This window comes from Heterodontus francisci, chromosome 23 (genome assembly GCF_036365525.1).
Source record: "Heterodontus francisci isolate sHetFra1 chromosome 23, sHetFra1.hap1, whole genome shotgun sequence".
Lineage (NCBI taxonomy): Eukaryota > Metazoa > Chordata > Chondrichthyes > Heterodontiformes > Heterodontidae > Heterodontus > Heterodontus francisci.
This window is the reverse complement of record NC_090393.1, coordinates 54,682,011-54,701,132: the sequence shown is the minus strand read 5'-3', so window position 1 is coordinate 54,701,132 and position 19,122 is coordinate 54,682,011. Positions and strand designations below refer to the sequence as shown.

General features: G+C 43.4%; 1 protein-coding gene across 1 annotated transcript; it reads right to left on the bottom strand.

Annotated features, from left to right (window-relative positions):
* Positions 1-5,967: 5,967 nt before the first annotated feature.
* LOC137382829 (immunoglobulin lambda-1 light chain-like) lies at positions 5,968-10,131 on the bottom strand. Its single transcript, XM_068055319.1, has 3 exons — positions 10,015-10,131; positions 9,523-9,870; positions 5,968-6,524 (listed from the first exon to the last, which is right to left on the bottom strand). The coding sequence occupies exons 1-3, from the start codon at positions 10,061-10,063 to the stop codon at positions 6,202-6,204; spliced, it is 720 nt and encodes a 239-aa protein (XP_067911420.1). The 5' UTR covers positions 10,064-10,131; the 3' UTR covers positions 5,968-6,201.
* Between the last annotated feature and the right edge of the window lie 8,991 nt (positions 10,132-19,122).

The window sequence follows — 19,122 nt, the reverse complement described above, 5'->3', positions numbered from 1 at the left end:
TCTCGAAGGTCCTCATATGTGGTTTCTATCTTGAATGCCCATATCTAACGGTCAAAATTAATTTGCTTCACCCTCTCAAATTCTTAATATGTCTGCCTAGTCATTCTCTGTAAGTTCCTAAACTTCTGACAGTAAGCTTCAGGGACTAACCCATACGCAGTGAGAATAGCCTTTTTTGCCATTTAATAATCTGCAGAAGCCTCTTCAGAAAGCATGGCATAAGCTTCATGAGCTCTACCTACCAGCCTGCGTGCATGAGCAATGTCCAGCTTTCTTTCGGTCATTTCATCTGTTTAGCTATTTTTTCAAAAGATATGAAAAATGCCTCTACATCCCTTTCCTCGAACTTAGGAAGAGCCTATATAAACCTGAACAACTTCTCACTGAGTCCTGATCTAAACTCAGACTCTTCCTGACCTGAATTTTCCCTGGATTCAAGACTACTCTTTTGTCATAGTTCCATTTCTTTTAATTTAAATTGCCTGTCTTCTCTTTCACTCTCTCTCTCTCTGAAGTTCAAGTTTTCTTAATGCTATTGTTTTTATCTTTTTCCCTTTCCTCTTTTTCCAATTCAAGATTTCTTAATACTTTTTCTGCCTCAAGTTTTTTTTGTTTCTAACTGAATCTTAGCCGATATCACTGCATCACTCTCGGACCTCCTACCTTGTTGTTCATCATATTGCCCTACATCTGTTTTATCATCATCATTTTCTACTAATTACAGCTGTTCGGCTATTATGTCAATTATATTTGCAGCTTGACCTTAGTGGTAATGTCCGAAGCTAAAACAAGTTCAACAGGCGAACAACGCATAATTTACCAAACCTTTGCAAGCACCAAGGACTCACACTTCGGTGTTGCCAGCTTTTCAAGAGAGGAAAGTGAAAGCACGTGGGTGCCACCTGTCATGCAGAAGATTGCAAACAGCTGTTAGGATTGCAGTGAATTTAATGATAATTAATGCAAAATTGTATTTAACATATTTAAATTACAGTCTCATCACAGAGCGGCGGCAGTGCCACCATGGAATTTCGGCGCCTCCTAGGAAATCAGAATCTGGCATTAGGCATCAGGTTCCTTGGTAGCTGAATCTGCGTTGATTCTCCGGCCAACCACGCCAAAGAACCCGCCTTCAAACTGAATGTAAAATCCAGCTCACTGTGTGACATATTTAGCCAGTGAGCTTCACAAGAGATCGATTTCCCAAAGGTAAAGCTGCCATAACTCCCATTTGGATAATACTTTCCTCCTATTCATTGATTTAGCAAAGCAGGGATGAGCGGCAAACTAGATTTATCGATAGACAAGCAATGTATCAGAAGTCGCAATGACTGACTTGACTTTACTATTAAAACAACAACCACTTGCATTTCTCGAGTACTTTAAGGCAGTGAATCATCCCAGCTGCTTTATATGAACATAGTCTAACAAAATTTAATGGCAAACCACAAAAGAAGATGTTAGAACAGGTCAAAGAGATAGGTTTTAAGGTGCCCCTTCAAGGAAGAGATAGAGGAAGAGCGGCAGTGCTGCAAGAGAGAGAAGTCCAGAGCTTAGGACCTCATCTCCTGAAGGCACCGCTGTCAATAATGGAGCATTTAAAATCGTGTCAATGTAAGTGGGCAGAATGGGAGGCGCTCAGAAATATCAGAGGGTTGTATGATTGCAGAAAGTTACAGAACTAGCAAGAGACAAGGCCATGGAGAAATTTGTAAGCAACAATGAAAGTTTTAAAATGAAGGCATTGTTGAATGTAGGCCAATGAGCAAAGGGGAGATTGGTGAAAAGGAATTGGTGCGAGGTAGCATATGGGCACCAGAATTTTGGATGAGGTCAAGCTTAGGTAGTGTGGTAGATGGAAAGCTGACCAGATGAGAATAGGAATTGTCATGTCTGGAGGTAATCAAGGAACGGATAAGGGTTTCAGTTTCAGATGATCTGAAGCAGGGGTGAAGTCAGGCAATGTTATGGAGGTGGGATTAGACAGTCTTGTGATGGATTATGTGTTCATAAGCACCTGGAAGGCTCAAATACAACAACAAGGTTACGAACAGTTTTGTTCAGCCTCAGACAGTTGCCAGGGACAGGTAAGGAGTTGGTGGCGATGGACTGGAATTTGTGATGAGGATGGAAGACAATGGCTTCCCTCTTTCCAATATTTAGTTGGAGGAAATTATCGCTCATCTGGTACTGAATGTCGGACAAGCCATATAACAAAGTAGAAACAGTGGAGAGGACATGAGAGCTTGTGATGACGCAGACCTGGATGTTATCAGAGTTCATGTGGCGCCTGACATGGTATTTCCAGATGAAGTCCCCAACAGGCAGTATATAGATGAGAAATAGGAGGGAGGCAAGGATAGAGCATTGGGGTACGCCAGACGTAATGCATGGGAGTGAGAAGAGAGCTATTGCAGGTACAGAATTCTGAAGATTGAGTGAAGAAATTGCTCTTCATCTCAGTCCAAAATAGCTGCCTCTTATTTTGGGACTGTGTCTCCTAGTTCGAGACTCACCAGCCAGGTGAAAAAACCTCCCAATATCTATCCTGTCAAGCCCCTTAAAATGATATGCGTTTCACTGAGTTCACCTCTCATTTTGCTCATCTCTAGGGAATATAAGCATAGTTTACTCAATTCCCTTCATCCCAAGAACCAGTCTATTGAACATGTGTTGCAATGTCTCAAAGGCAAGTATATCCCTCCTCAGGTAAGGATATCAAAACTACTCACAGTACAAGTATGGGCTCACCAAGGCCCTATCAAATTGTTTGGTATCCTACTGCAGGTGGGGGTTGGGCGGCAGCTACGTGAATGATAATATCTAATGCACGCACTAGCGGTTTATCTTAGCAGTAGACATGAAACAATGTGCACAAACAGGTATGCTGACTGAAAACAACTTTCACGCTGTGTGTTAGCAACATATTTGAAATCAGGTCGATATTAATCTGTGACTCGATCATGTTATTTTAATAATTTCTCACTATTTGTAACTGCGAAGAATCTAGGGCATAGCAACCGGTCAATTCAGCCTTCTGAGCTTGTCAGCATTCAATTTCGACCTTAGGAACAAAGGACATAGGAGCAGGAGTAGGTCTGCCACTATTCTAGATCATGGCTGATCTTCGACCACAATGCCATTTTGCTGCACTATTCCCATATCCCTTGATATTGTTAATGTCTAGAAATCTATCACTGTCTAGAAGATACTCATGACCAAGCCTCCACAGCAGTTCTGGGCCAGTGAATTCCACACATTTACCACTCTCTGAGTGAAGAAATTCCTCCTTAGCTCTGTCCTAAATGACCTACCACTTATTCTGAGACTGTGTCCCCTGGTTGTAGACCACCGCCGACCCCCTCCACCATTCCCCTCCCACCCCCCGCCAGCCAGGGGAACGTCCTTCCTGCATCAACTTGGTCGAGCCCTGTAAGAATTTTGGAAGCTTCAATGAGATCGCCTCTCATTATTCTAAACTCTAGAGAATATAGGCCCAGTCTCCTCAATCTCTCCTCGTAGGACAATCCCGCCATCCCGGGTATCAGTCTGGTGAACCTTCATTGCACTCCCTCTATGACACTCTCCTTTGGTAAGATGAACAAAACTGCGCACAATACTCCAGGTGCGGTCTCACCAGGACTCGACACAATTGCAGCAAGACATCTTTACTCCGAAACTCAAATTCTCTTGCAATAAAGGCTAACATACCATTTGGCTTCCTAATTGCTTGCTGCACCTGCATGTTAGCATTCAATGACTTATGAACAAAGACACTCAGTTGCCTTTTGACATCAACACTTCGCAATCTCTCACCATTTAAGAAATACTCTGCGTTTCTGTTTTTTCCTAACAAAGTGGATAACCTCATATTTTCCCACATTATATTCCATCAACCATATCCTTGCCTACTCACTTAAGCAATTTGCATCCCTTGAAGACTCTTTGCATCCTCCTCACAAATCACATGCCCACCTGGTTTTGTGTCATCAGCAAACTTGCATTCAGCCCCCACATCCAAATCATTGATTTAGATTGTGATTAGCTGGTACACAAGCAGTGATCCAAAGCCTGCTAACCTGAGAATGACCAGTTTTTTCCTACTCTCTGTTTTCTGTCCATTAACCAATTCTCAATCCACGCCAGTATATTACCCCCAATCCCATGTGTTCTAATTTTGTTGACCAGCCTGCATGGGACTTTATCAAAAGCTTTCTGTAAATTCAAACACACCACATCCACGGCTCCACCTTATCTATTCTGCTGGATACATCCTCAAAAACTAATAGGTTTGTCACATGATTTCTCTTTCACAGATCCCTATTGACCCTGCCCAATCCTACCATTATTTTGTAACTGTCCGGTTATAACATTCTTTATATTAGATTCTAGCATTTTCCCTCCTACTGTCAGGAAAACAGGTCTGTGGTTCCCGTTTGCTCTCTCCCTCCTTTCTTAATTAGTGGGGTTACATTTGCTACCATTCAATCAGCAGGAACAATTGCAGAATCTATAGAATTTTGGAAGATGATCACCAACGCATCCACTGTCTCTCCAGCCAACACTTTCAACAGTGTGGCATGTTAAACATCAGTTCCAGGGGATTTATCAACTTTCAGTCCTATTCATTCCCCAGTACTACATTTTTACGAATACTAATTTATTTCAGTTCCTCATTTTTGCTAGTCCCTTGGTTCTTTAATATTTCTGAGAGGGTTTTTTTTCCATTGAGGAGAGGCAAAAGTTACTCGACCTCCGAATTTGGTGTGATCTGCAACTTGTTTATATAAATCTGTATGACTTCATTAATATATATGGCGAAAAGCTGGGCTGGAAGAACTAATCCCTTCGGAATTCCGTTTGTCACGTAGAAACCAATCAGAGAATGAAACACGAAAGCTTATTCTCCCTCTCCTAACTCCCAATCAAGCACCAATCCGTATCTTCAAGTAAACTATTGATGTCATCGGTGCGTGGAGATCTGATATTTACGCCTCTCTGTTCTGGTCCAACGCACCGTGGAAACAGTTTCTGCACGTCTATCCTGTCGCACTTCATAATTTTAAAGCCCTCCATAAATTATACCCAGTCTTCTCTTAATAAGGGAAAATTGCCCAACATGCTAATTTACCTGATAGTTGCATCATCCCAATTCGAGTAACAACATTGCAGATACGTTCGGCACTTTCTCAAGTCCTTCAGTATCATTTGTAGTATGGAGTCCAATGCAGAGCACAGTTCTGTATAAATCTAACATAAACCCCCCTGCTGTTGTATTCTATTCCAATAGAAATTAGCTGGCACTTTGTTTTCACTCGCTATGGCCTTAACAACTAATAATGCTACTTTTAACGATTTATGTACCGTAGACCTACATCAGTCTGAACAAAGAAGGCTTGATACTAAAGGGATACTGCACCGAGTTGGTGATTTGTGTGAGGCTGAATTTAAAAAGCGCGACTGTTATATGAGCTGGTTTCGGTCAAAGGCCTCAAGGAATCTCTAGTTATGACTTGCTTCTAAAATAACCTGATTCAATCTAACCATTATTGACCACTTAAAGTCATCGGATAATTTTGAAAAAAGAATGCAGTGTCAGGAATTGCACCGCGCGTTAAGTGCGGGGTCTCCAAAAGAGAGGCGGTCACGGGGTTTGCCCTGAATTTGTGTAACCAGATGATTTAGAAACACTTGCACCAAGTGCTTTGAATTCGTGTCAGAAACACTGACAAATGGTTCAGCTCCATCCCGACACGAACGAAATTCAGCCAGGTCTATCTTTGAAAATATGTTGCCAGATTACTTCCACGTCTTCGTGTACATAATCTGATTATTTTGACTGATGTCAAAGGCTTTACACAAAATGTGCAGAATGTTGCAAAAATAAAACCGCTATTTCATCACATGTAGGAAGTTGCTAACAATTGTTTCAGACCCAACGGCACAGAAAAATAACAACACACGAGATAGCGGAATAGTCGTTTTATTAAACTGTGATGTTTGTAAGGTTACACTGAAACTTTGATCAGTTCAGGGTGAACACACTGTAAAAAACAGACAGCGGAATCCACCGGATAAACTGCACCACTGTTCTGATTTGAAATGTTCCACTTAAAAGCAAGCATGTAATGGCCGTTTGCGGAATATATTTGTAAAGAAACTTTGCTTTTGGAATAACAAATCAATACATAAGATTTTGAATCAGATACAACTGGACCTCGAGATACTTGTTTTAAGCGGATTTGCCTGTGTCTCGTGTTTAACCACACAGGAGTAAAGCTCGTGTGAGTTCCACTCTGAGGCTGGCAGAGTCAGATAACTGCTCACACTGAACGTGTTGTCCGTCTCCTGCTGGATCCGACTGGTCTCAACACCATTCCCTCTCACACTGTCATCTACAGTCCACTCAATCTCCACAGCTCCCGGGTTAAAACCGCTCACCAAACACACCAGGGTCGCCGTGTTCTTTGCTGCGATTTGATCTGATGAAGGCGGAAGGACCGAAACCGAGGGGACCCGTGGATCTGAAAATCAGAAACAAATTTAAGTAGATCCATTTTTCATCCACATAAAAGTCGGAATCAATGTTTGACATTTTTGAAAACTTTTAAAATTACATTAAATAGCTATAATGAGTTTAATAGAACGGAATCCCGTTAGAGTCCAAAAGCTGGGGCCAACAGTCCCGGGGAATAACCTGAGAAAAGATTCCTACTTTTCCTTCAGGCAAGAAACGCATACAAATTCTTAAGAGAAATTTGAATCTAAGCAAAATATTGCGCTCAGACAATAAGATAAAGATGAAAAAGAATCGTAATAATCAATAAATCAGAATTAGGGCATATTAGAGAATATTGACGGCAATGCTGACAGCAAAGATTGTTCAATATTTAAGGCCAAACGTTTAAGGCCAAATTGTTAAACCAACTATTAAATAATTTCGAATTTGCACTTGCTTTGACGGAAGTGAATCTTGGACTAATATTTGGATTTCTGTCGCTTTGCTCCTTTCTCGCTGCCACAAGGTTTCCCGCTCGTCCGACTCTTTTGCCTAAAACCTCAGAAGACTGTTCTATCACATTCTAATTACGCTATTTGGGGACTTCTTTGGGGTCAGTGTCACAATTCATACGTTTTCACTAAACGGAAACTGTTTCCTCTAAATAACATCTGTTATTGTGAACTATTATATCTATATTGTCTAATAATATAACCTCAATCTGCAAGTAATAAAGCCAACCTGACCTGGTTTATATTCATCCCTCAACTAACATCGTTAAAACAGATTATCTGTCCTGTGATGTTTGTGGGACTTTGCGCAAATAAGCTGCCGAGTTTCATACATTACAAAGGGTGACTGTCCTTTAAAAAGCACGAAATTCGCTATGAAGCGCGCTCAGATGTCCTGAGGTCGTGGAAGGCGGCATAACAATGCAAGCTCGTTCTTTTTTTTACTTATTCTTCAATCGAAATATTCCCATGATAGCAACAACGAAATATTACCAAGTGTAAGAAGATTAAAGCCGAACTCTCAGAATCTCATATCTTTTAAATAATCCTTCGCACCATGTATTACAAGCACCAGCTGCCAATGACAAACCTCAGTAAAATGGTTTATGTAATGTGAAGAAATGAAGAAAGGGTTGAAACACTACTTTTTTCAATACTAAAATGAGAGGCCGAGCCTCTACAATTGGTTCTGATGTTGAGGTGTGATGTCAGCTACATCGGCGCGTCTCACCAGCACTAGATGTACCCGTGACGGTTTAAAAATCTATTGCCATTCTAAGAGTTTCGCCTTGGAACCGACAACTTCGCCTCACTTTCCTGACGTTATTAATTTGGAGACTGAAACTGCGATTAGTCTGACAAGTGCCTCCAACCCCTGTTGTCAGAGTTTGTATAATCTCCAGGCCTCACCCAGAGTTTAGCTGAAAATTCAGGTACTGAAATATCTGAAATCTCGTGGGATTATTGCACAGGTTTTACCATCAGTTTATATTATTGTCTAAATACAAGAGTTTTGCAGAGAACTGAGCGTCAGCTGGGTGGACGGCTAGAATATGAGACAGAAAGACGCCAACAGCGTGGGCTCAATCCATTTAACGGCTGTGTTAGCTCATGGAGGCTTGTCCCAAACTTGAGGAGTGGTGATCCTCAAACTATGTATCACCAACTGCCTCTCTAATGGGGAGAGATGCCTCTGGACCTTTAGGATTATGGCGAGAGCAAGCAAGTAAACAACGAACGATAAAGTTAGTAGCAGCGATCGTTTTGAAAAGGAATAATTGAAAATATTCTGTCGCATGTTCTGTTTCATATCTCATTTTAGCCCATTTTACTGTGATGCCACCGAATAACCAAGTCAAAATAGCGATAGAGTATGTGCATTTTCCATATTACTCCTCTCACACTAACCACAGAACATGCAGCAAAGCGCAATTGAGAGCACAAGAGCAGCAGGAAGAATCTGATACCGATTCCGAGACATTGCTACACAATAGATTGGGCGGGAAGATAATGAGCCCCTGACTTGTTAAGAAAATAGGCATCATGTCAATTATTGGTGTTTGTTATTGCGGAATGGAGAAAATCGATCAGTGTGGATGGTTACCACCAGCTGAACTTAGCTCAACAGTGTGATTACTATAGTCAGCGGGGATTAATGCGAAATGTCGGACTGAGAATCATGTACTGAGCGGTTTTCACTGAGTTTGGAGACGAGTGAGAGTGACTTACAGCAAGTCGCCACACTATCCTTCCGCAGTCTCAATCCAAGAATGATGATTAAATTCCGGTACTACTCTCAGTAGAATGAAAGTTTTGAATTTGTGTTTATGCCTTTTGTGTCGTAAAGGGCCGCGGTATTCCGATCTCAAAGACCCTGTGGGATTCAGGAATCATGGCCAGAAACAGGCCAATCGCCTTTGAAAGGCGCCCACTTAGTCCTTTTCCCATCCATTTGTTTTTCCTTTGTCAAAGTTTTATCCACTTTCTTTTTAAACGATAGTCTGATTCTGCTCGCCCTATTCTTTGAGATAGGACACTGCAGTCCTAACACTCCACTGGGTAAAGAAAATATCCTATCCAGTCCCTTCGCCCTTCTACCAATGACATTCAATTGATGTCCTCAGGTTACCGACTGACCGATCAGTGAAAATATCTGTTTTCATTTTGCTCAGAACTATGCTCATTTCAAGCAGATCATCCCGTAAACTTGCAGTAGACCGAGCTTCACTCTCGTTCTCTTGTAACTAAAACCTTGCAGCACTGGTATCATCTTTAAAAATTGCCTCTGTCCTCTCTTACAACCTGAAAACCCTGCGTAAAATCGGGCGCAGTTATGCCGATCTTTTAAATGTCTCCGGACGCTGATTCACAAGCTCTGTATACATATGTTATAAGAGAAATAGTCCTGATTTGCTCTCATCCAATCCACCAAGCCAGTGATTTTAAAGTGATTTTTGATATTCCGATGTTAACGCTGAAAATGTTAAAGCTCAGTAGAAATAATTTACTTACTGTCCAGGTTCAGCTTGGTTCCTCTCCCGAAAATAAATGCAGCTGTACTGCCAAGCAGGGCAGCACAGTAATAATCCGCGGCGTCCTCCGACTGCACCTTGGTGATGGTTAAAAGCAACTTGTTACTCGATGACTCCACAGACCCGGTAAATCGATCTGGAATCCCCGAAGCTTTACCGCTGTACTCGCTCCAAACCAACACAGGGGCACTGCTGGGTTTCTGCCAGTACCAGCTCGTGTAGTAGCTGCCGATGCTGCCTCCGGACATGGTGCAGGTGATCTTGACGGTGCTCCCCGGTGTGGTTGAGATGGATCCTGGCTGAGTCAGGACAGGATCCGCGTTTGTACCTGGTGAAATGACAAATTATTGATGAGTCAAACTCTGCAATTGTGAATATTGTTGCTAATTCAGGTCTGTTAAACACAAGCACAAAAAAAAAATTCCGAGCAATGCAAACAGCAGCGATAATGAAGGTTAACGCCTGTACTTACTGTGGAGACAGAGCATCAGTGCGGCAAGAACCTGAACCCATTCAGTCATGGTGAAGGTTCTGGTGAGGGTCTGATGGAGAATAGTTCCTGACACGAATGTGGTTCTGTGCTCTTTCTAAACCTCTCCTTAAGAAGCTTCAACCTTCGCAACGTCATTGAATATTAAATTTACATGCAAATTTCCATTCATGTAAATCAGGTCACGGGCTCCCATGCCCTGCGTTGACTGATATTTGAATTGCGAGCATGTCAGTCATTTTAGAAAAAGAGAAACAAAACGTCAATGAGATCGGATCCAAATGGAGAATGATTGAAAACGGCAAAATACACGGCGCAGCGAGACATGGAATAGCGATTAGGTTTGGGTTTTAGAAGGGTAAAGGTTATAATAGAAGAAAACTTGAGCATAGTAAATGCTTTAATAGCTCTATGGACCTCGGGAAGAGCGCATTGGATAAGCAAAGTATGAGTTGAGATTTGATTTGTTTGCAGCAAGGAATTAAATAAATTGGGCACTGTCCCTATTGGCATCAGACATAGATAGATAGATAGATAGATAGATAGATAGATAGATAGATAGATAGATAGATAGATAGATAGATCATGGAAATGAATGAAGGTTTAACAAACACAGCGAAATGTTTTATTTTCATCTTGCCCTGCAATTAAGTGTCACAGTGAGCAGTTTGGGAAGTCTTGGTGAGTTAAGCTTTGTGAGAAAAATGTGGACGAAGAAATGGTTTTTTCCGCAAAATGTTTTATTAATAGATCCAGGTAAGATATTTGTGTCACAGGAAACGATGAGGTTTAGAATGTCATGTCAATGAGTTGAAAAATGAAGGGTAAATGAGTCAAATATAACAGTTGTTCATTAGACTTGTGATATTTATGAAAAACAGCAAAGTGAAATCATCTGTGCGATGTCACTGTTGTGCGAAATTCCATTCTCATTGTCCAACTGAAAGGCACAGAGAGAGATCAAGAAATAACGATTCAATCAGTACACTGAGAGCACTGGCCGTCGTGGTTGCAGATAGTGTCTCACATCGTTCATAGATTCATGGAATGAAACATCACAGAAGGAGGCTATTCGGCCCATAGCGCCGATGTCGGCTCTGTGAAGCAGCCATCAAATTAGATCCACTGCCCTCGTCTTTCTCCAGAACACTTTGTATTTCCCAACTTCAAGTGATTGTCAAATTCCCTTTCGATGGTTATTATTAAATCTTCTCCCACCAACATTTCAGCTGATGTATTCCAGATCAAAACAACTGGCGTGACTTTGTTTTCCTCCTTGCTCTTCTGTTCTTTTCCCAAATTACCTTAAATCTGTGACCTCCGGTTGCCGAACCCTCTGCCACTGGAAAGACTTTCTGCTTATTTATTCTATCAAACTCCTTCAAGAAATGTTTTTATCTTCATGTCAGTTGTTAAAGATCGCAGGCTCAAACAACTCAGGGGTACCAATACCCTTCCAGATCTTTCTCCCCTTCACTTCCTTCTGACTACATCCCTTCTTCTAATCTCACCTCTTGCCGTGTATTCACAATAACTTCCCACATTCCCCTCCTTGACCCTGAACAATCTGTTCTTCGTAAAGGGTTCAGCTTTATTCCCTTATGGCCTACCTCAAAGAATTTTGATCTCGGCACCATGTTGAGCTCTTTTTCCATTGTCTTTGCCTCTGCGCCGACTTCTTTGGCCAGGAGTCCTCCTTTCAAACATCAAACCAGTTTACCCATTTCCAGTATTCTCCCTCCACCTAGTAACCCCACCACCCTCCCCTGCCTCTTATCTCTCTTGATCTTTTCATTGCGAAATGCAACCTGACATTGGCCGTCTCAATTTCTCTGCTCCCCACACTCACTTTAACCTATCTCCCTCTGAACTGACTGCACTCTGTTCTCTCAGGTCCAACCCTAACATCATTATCAAAGCTGCTGACAAGAATGGTGCTGTTGTAGTCTGACAAACTGATCTCCACCTCACAGATGCTGAACATCAACCCTCTGACACTTCCTTCTACCTCTCCCTGGACTATACCACAGCACCAAACACTAAACCATTATTTCCAGGACTGGAGATCATCCCTCCACAGCTTCGAACCTCATAGTTCCCCAACCCCTAAAAGCCCACATCCACCTGTTTCCCAAGATCCACACACAGGACTACCCAAAGAGACAAGAGCCCACTTCTTCTTTGAATGGAGGTGCAACCAGTTTCCATCCACCACCATACATTTATGCCCGTTTGAACTTGTTCTCACATTGAATAGATTCTTCTTTAGCTCATCTCACTTCCTCCAGATAAAAGGTTTTGCTATGGCTACCCACCTAGGTCCTAGCTATACCCGCCTTTTTGTGGAAAATGTGGAATATTCCTTGTACCCCGTCCCTCAACTCTATTTCCAGTACATTGATGAATGTATCAGTGTCATTCCCTGCTCTCGCTCTGAACTGGAAATGTTTATCAACTTTGATTCCAATTTCTGCCCTTCTCTCACCTTCTCATGATCAATCTCCAACCCCGCTTCTCCTCCTGTGCCTCTCCGTTTTCATTTATAGTGATGGGTGATAAACAAATAGTCATAATAAGCCCACTGACTGGCTCAGCTACCTCAACTACACTTACTCACATTAGTTCCTGTACGGACTCCATTCCATTCTCCCAGTTTCTCCATCTCTATTCTGATGCTGCAACCTTCCACACCAGCGCTTCTGATATGTCTCCCTTCTTCCTCAACCAAGGATTCTATCCCCGCAACTCCCCATCTCCCAACGTGGCTGACATAGCCCTCAACCATGTCTGACCCATATCGCACACTTCTGCTGTCAACCCTTCCCGTCCCTCCCAGAGCCACAATAGGTTTCCCCTTGTCCTCACATTCTACCTCACCAGCTTCCACATTCAATGGATCAACTCCACCATTTCTGCCCCATCCAGCTTGATGCCACCAACAAACACATTTCCCCTCCCCTCCCCATTCAGCATTCTGAAGGGACCATTCCCTTCGTGACACCCTGCTACACTCCTCTCTCACACCCAACACCCTGTCCCCTTCCATGCAAGCACAGGAGATACAAGAACTGCCCCATTGCCTCCTCTCGCCTCACTGTCCAAGGCCTCAAACACTCCTTCGAGCTGGAACAGCCTAGTAACCTATCCACCGTTTATGCTGCTCACAATGCAATCAGGTCTACATTAAGGAGAATAAATGCAGATTGGGTGAACAATTTGTGGAACACCTCTGGTCATCCACAAGCATGACCGCAAGCTTCCAGTGACCTGCCACTTTAATTCTCCATCTTGCACTCACGCTGACATCACTGTCCTCGGCCTACTGCAGTGTTCCAATGAAGCTCAATGTTATTTTGAGGAACAGCACCTCATCTTTGATCAGTCACTCTGCAGCCCTCTGGGCTCAATACTGAGTTCATCAGTTCCAGACTCTAACCTCTGCCCCCATTTTAATACATTTTCTTTGCATGTTTCGACTGTAATCTTGTTTTTCGCACGTTTTCGCTTGTTTTTGCTTTTGGATTGTAGCTGTTCATTATGCTGCCATTCACACCTCCTCTGGAAACATATTTTGTTTCTTTACTTGTTCCATTACTACTCCCTTTCACTCTGCCTCACCAACTCCTTTGTCATTCAATGTCTCCAATCTTCCGCCCTATCACAGACGTTCCATTTTGTTCTATTTCCACCCTCCCGCATTTGTACTACTTTAAATCTTTTACATTAATAAAGTTTCCCAGTTCTAATGAAGGATCATCGACATGAAAAGTTAACTCTTCTTCTCTCCACAGATGCTGGCAGACCTGCTGAGTATTTCCAGATTTTCTGTTTCTATTTCAGATTTGTAGTATCCTCATTATTTTGCTTTTGTGTTCCTTCAAGAACATCTCGATCAAATCTCCCTTTAACGTGCTCTGCTCTGAGAGAAGCCCCAGTTTCTCTAGTCCAGTGGTTCTCAAATCTTTTTCACTAAAGGACTCCTTTTTAATGGATTAATGGATTAGTAATCATGCCCCCCCCCCCCACCCGCCCCAATTATAATACTATAAAAAGCTCAAAATATGAAAGTGTTGCATGTAAAGATTGTTTTAAGAACGGTTTTTAGAAGACCGGTCTTTACTTATGGATACCAGTGCGACGGCAGTGCCTGCTTCTCACTGCATCGTCTGTCTATTCTTGGCAGCAGCTTGGAGAGAACAGGAACGGGCGGGAATCGCCTCACGGGGGAAGCAGATCACGGAAAAAAACACCAGAGGAGCACGAGAGGGCAGAGCACGGCTGCGATCGCCGTTCACTTGCATACTCTTGGTTACGGTGCCCTGGACATCCGTCCAACTCCAAGGTTGTCCCGCACACGGAGAGCACAGAAGGTCACTGCAGACCCCAGGGATCCGGGGAGCTCTGCTTGAGAACCACAGGTTTAGATGGGCTGAGTTTGCTGACAAGGCAACCGCGCATTCATACTGGCAAGCTGGCAAAGATTGATGACATCCGCGATCGCTCTGTGCTTGCTCTGCGTTGCAAGGAGTCAGTTATGCTGTGAGCATTTTGCAAGCATCTTGATAAAATATGATATATTTAATCTCAAAATGGTCTTATTTTTACTCATAAGAAATGTCTGAGATGCCATTGATATTTGTGTACCAAGTAAATGTGGTGCTATCCTGAGTGGTGTGAAACAGGGTTGTGTTCTCGCACCCACACTGTTCGGGATTTTCTTCTCCCTGCTGCTTTCACATGCGTTCAAGTCCTCTGAAGAAGAAATTTTCCTCCACACAAGATCAGGGGGCAGGTTGTTCAACCTTGCCCGTCTAAGAGCGAAGTCCAAAGTACGGAAAGTCCTCATCAGGGAACTCCTCTTTGCTGACGATGCTGCTTTAACATCTCACACTGAAGAGTGCCTGCAGAGTCTCATCGACAGGTTTGCGGCTGCCTGCAATGAATTTGGCCTAACCATCAGCCTCAAGAAAACGAACATCATGGGATAGGATGTCAGAAATGCTCCATCCATCAATATTGCCGACCACGCTCCGGAAGTGGTTTAAGAGTTCACCTACCTAGGCTCAACTATCACCAGTAACCTGTCTCTAGATGCAGAAATCAACAAGCGCATGGGAAAGGCTTCCACTGCTATGTCCAGACTGGCCAAGAGAGTGTGGCAAAATGGCGCACTGACACGGAACACAAAAGTCCGAGTGTATCAGGCCTGTGTCCTCAGTACCTTGCTCTATGGCAGCGAGGCCTGGACAACGTATGTCAGCCAAGAGCAACGTCTCAATTCATTCCATCTTCACTGCCTCCGGAGAATACTTGGCATTAGGTGGCAGGACCGTATCTCCAACACAGAAGTCCTCGAGGCGGCCAACATCCCCAGCTTATACACACTACTGAGTCAGCAACGCTTGAGATGGCTTGGCCATGTGAGCCACATGGAAGATGGCAGGATCCCCAAAGACACATTGTACAGCGAGCTCGCCACTGGTATCAGACCCACCTGCCGTCCAAGTCTCCGCTGTAAAGACGTCTGCAAACGCGACATGAAATCCTGTGACATTGATCACAAGTCGTGGGAGTCAGTTGCCAGCGTTCGCCAGAACTGGCGGGCAGCCATAAAGACGGGGCTAAAATGTGGCGAGTCGAAGAGACTTAGTAGTTGGCAGGAAAAAAGACAGAGGCGCAAGGGGAGAGCCAACTGTGCAACAGCCCCGACAAACAAATTTCTCTGCAGCACCTGTGGAAAAGCCTGTCACTCTAGAATTGGCCTTTATAGCCACTCCAGGCGCTGCTTCACAAACCACTGACCACCTCCAGGCGCGTATCCATTGTCTCTCGAGATTAGGAGGCCCAAAGAAATGTGGTGCAACATTGCCACCTGCTGGTGCTGCAACATATGACACAGGGATGATAATCGAACATACGAACTAGGTGCAGGAGCAGACCACCCAGCCCCTCGTGCCTCCTCCACCATTCAACAAGATCATGGCTAATCTGATTGTACCTCAACTTCCCATTCCTGCCTACCGCCAATAACCTTTCACCCTCTTGTTTATCAAGATTCGAAGTACCTCTTCCACCGTCTTTGGAGGATGAGAGTTCCAAAGACTTAGACCCTCTGAAAGAAAAACTTTCTTCTCATCGCTGTCTTAAATGGGCAGCTTCTTATTTTTGAACAGTGACCCCTAGTTCTAGATTCTCCCACAAGAAGAGACGCCCTTTCCACAACCAGCCTGTTAAGACCTCTAAGGATCTTATATGTTGTGATCTAGTTGCCTCTTACTCTCCTAAACTCCAGCGGATACAAACCATGCCTATCCAACTTTTCCTTATAAGACAACCCACCCATTCCAGGTATTAGTCCCGTAAACCTTCTCTGAACTGCTTCCAACGCATTAACATCTTTCCTTAAGTAAGGAGACCAATATTGTACACAGTACTCCAGATGTGGTCTCACCTGTGTCCTGTACAACTGAAGCATAATGTATCTACTTCTGTATTCAATTCACCTCACAATAAATGATAACATTCTATCAGCTTTCCTAATTGCTTGCTGTACCTGCATACTAATCTTTTGCGATTCATGCACGAGGGCACCCAGATCCCTCTGCATCTCAGAGCTCTGCATTCTCTCACCATTTAGATAATATGCTTCTTCTTTTATTCTTCCTGCCAAAATGGACTACTTCACATTTTCCCGCACTATACTCCAGTTGCCAGATTTTTGGCCACTCACTTAACTTATCTACATCCCTTTGTAGCCTCCTTATGTTCTCTTTGCAACTTGCTTTCCAACCTATCTTTGTGTCATCAGCAGATTTAGCAACCATATCTTTGTCCCTTCATCCAAGTCATTTATATAAACTGTAAAAAGTTGAGGTCCCAGCACTGATCCCGGTGGCACACCACTCGTTACATCCTGCCAACCTGAAAGTAACCCATTTATGCCTATTCTCTGTTTCCTGGTAGTTAGCCAATCTTCTATCCATGCAAATATGTTACTCCATGAACTTTTATTTTCCACAATAACCTTTGATGTGGCATCTGATCAAATGCCTTCTGGAAATCTAAGTACAATACATCGACCGCTTCCCCTTTATCCACAGCACCAGCAACTTCTTCAAAGAAGTCCAATAAATTGGTTAAACATGATTTCCCTTTCACAAAACCATGTTCTCTCTGCCTGATGACGTTGAATTTTTCTAAGTGCCGTACTGTAAGGTCTTTAAAAAAGCTTCTAATATTTACTCTATGACAGATGTTAAACTAAAGTGCCTGTAGTTTGCTGCTTTCTCTTTTCCTTCCTTATTGAATAAAGGAGTTACATTTACTATTTTCCAATCTCGTGGCAACTCTCCTGAATCTGGGGAATTTTGGAAAATTAAAACCAATGCGTCAACTATCTCACTAGCCACATCTTTTAGGACCCGAGGATGAAGTTCATCAGAATCTGGGGGGTTTTCAACCAACAGCTCCAACAATCTGTTCAGCACCAATTCCCTGGTAGTTGTAATTTGCTTGAGTTTATTTTTTATTCATTCATGGGATGTGGGAGTCGCTAGGCAGGCCAGCATTTATTGTCCATCCCTAATTGCCCTTGAGAAGGTGGCCGTGAGCTGCCTTCTTGAACCGTAGCAGGGGCGGCACAGTGGCGCAGTGGTTAACACTGCAGCCTCACAGCTCAAGGGACCCGGGTTCGATTCCGGGTACTGCCTGTGTGCAGTTTGCAAGTTCTCCCTGTGTCTGCGTGGGTTTTCTCCGGGTGCTCCGGTTTCCTCCCACAAGCCAAAAGACTTGCAGGTTGGTAGGTAAATTGGCCATTATAAATTGTCACTAGTACAGGGAGGTGGTAGGGAAATATAGGGACAGGTGGGGATGTTTGGTAGGAATATGGGATTAGTGTACTATTAGTATGAATGGGTGGTTGATGGTCGGCACAGACTCGGTGGGCCGAACTGCCTGTTTCAGTGCTGTATCTCTAATCTAATATGGGATAGGTACACCCAGAGTGCTGTTAGGAAGGGAGTTCCAGGATTTTGACCCAGCGACAATGATGGAATGGCGATGTAGTTCCAAGTCAGGATGGTGGGTGACTTGGAGGAGAACTTGCAAGTGGTGGTATTCCCATGCATTTACTGCCCTTGTCCTTCTAGTTGGTAGAGGTCGCGGATTTAGAAGGTGCTGTCGAAGAAACACTGATGCGTTGCTGCAGTGCATCTTGTTAATGGTACACACTGCTACCACTGTGCGTCGGTGGTGGAGGGAGTGAATGTTTGTTGATGGCCCGTCAAGTGGGCTGCTTTGTCCTGGATGGTGTCGAGCTTCTTGAGTGTTGTTGGAGCTGCACCCATCCAGGCAAGTGGAGAGTATTCCATCACACTCCTGACATGTACCTTTTCGATGGTGGACAGGCTTTGGGGAGTAAGGAGGTGAGTTACTCGCCACGGGATTCCTAGCCTCTGACCTGCTCTTGTAGCCATGGTATTTACATGGCTACTCCAGTTCAGTTTCTGGTCAATGGTAACCCCTCGGATGTTGATAGTGGGGGATTCAGCAATGGTAATGCCATTGAATGTCAAGGGGAAATCGTTAGATCCTCTCTTGTTGGAGATGGTCATTGCCTGGCACGAATGTTACTTGCTACTGGATATTGTCCTGGTCTTGCCGCATTTCTCTCTCCTTTCCATTTCCTGATTTACAGCTATTTCTGGGATGATAGTTATATCCTCTATAATGGAGACCAATGCAAAATACCTGTTCAATTCATCTGCCATCTCCTTACTTTCCCTTATTAATTCCCCAGGCTCACTTTCAATAAGAGCAACGGTCACTGTGTTAACTCTTTTCTTTTATAAGTATCTATAGAAACTCATACCATCTGCACTGAGTGCAGGTTTGATTTAATTTCAGGAAGGATGTGAATGTGTTGGAGGCGGTTCAGAGGAGGTTTACTGGATTGATATCTGGAATTAGTGGGTTGTCTTATGAGGAAGTGTTGGACAGACTGGGCGTGTTTTCACTGGAGTGAGAGGAGACTTGATTGAAGTATTTAAGATGACCGCCGAAGTCATCCCAGGCCAAAAAGCATCCTGATCA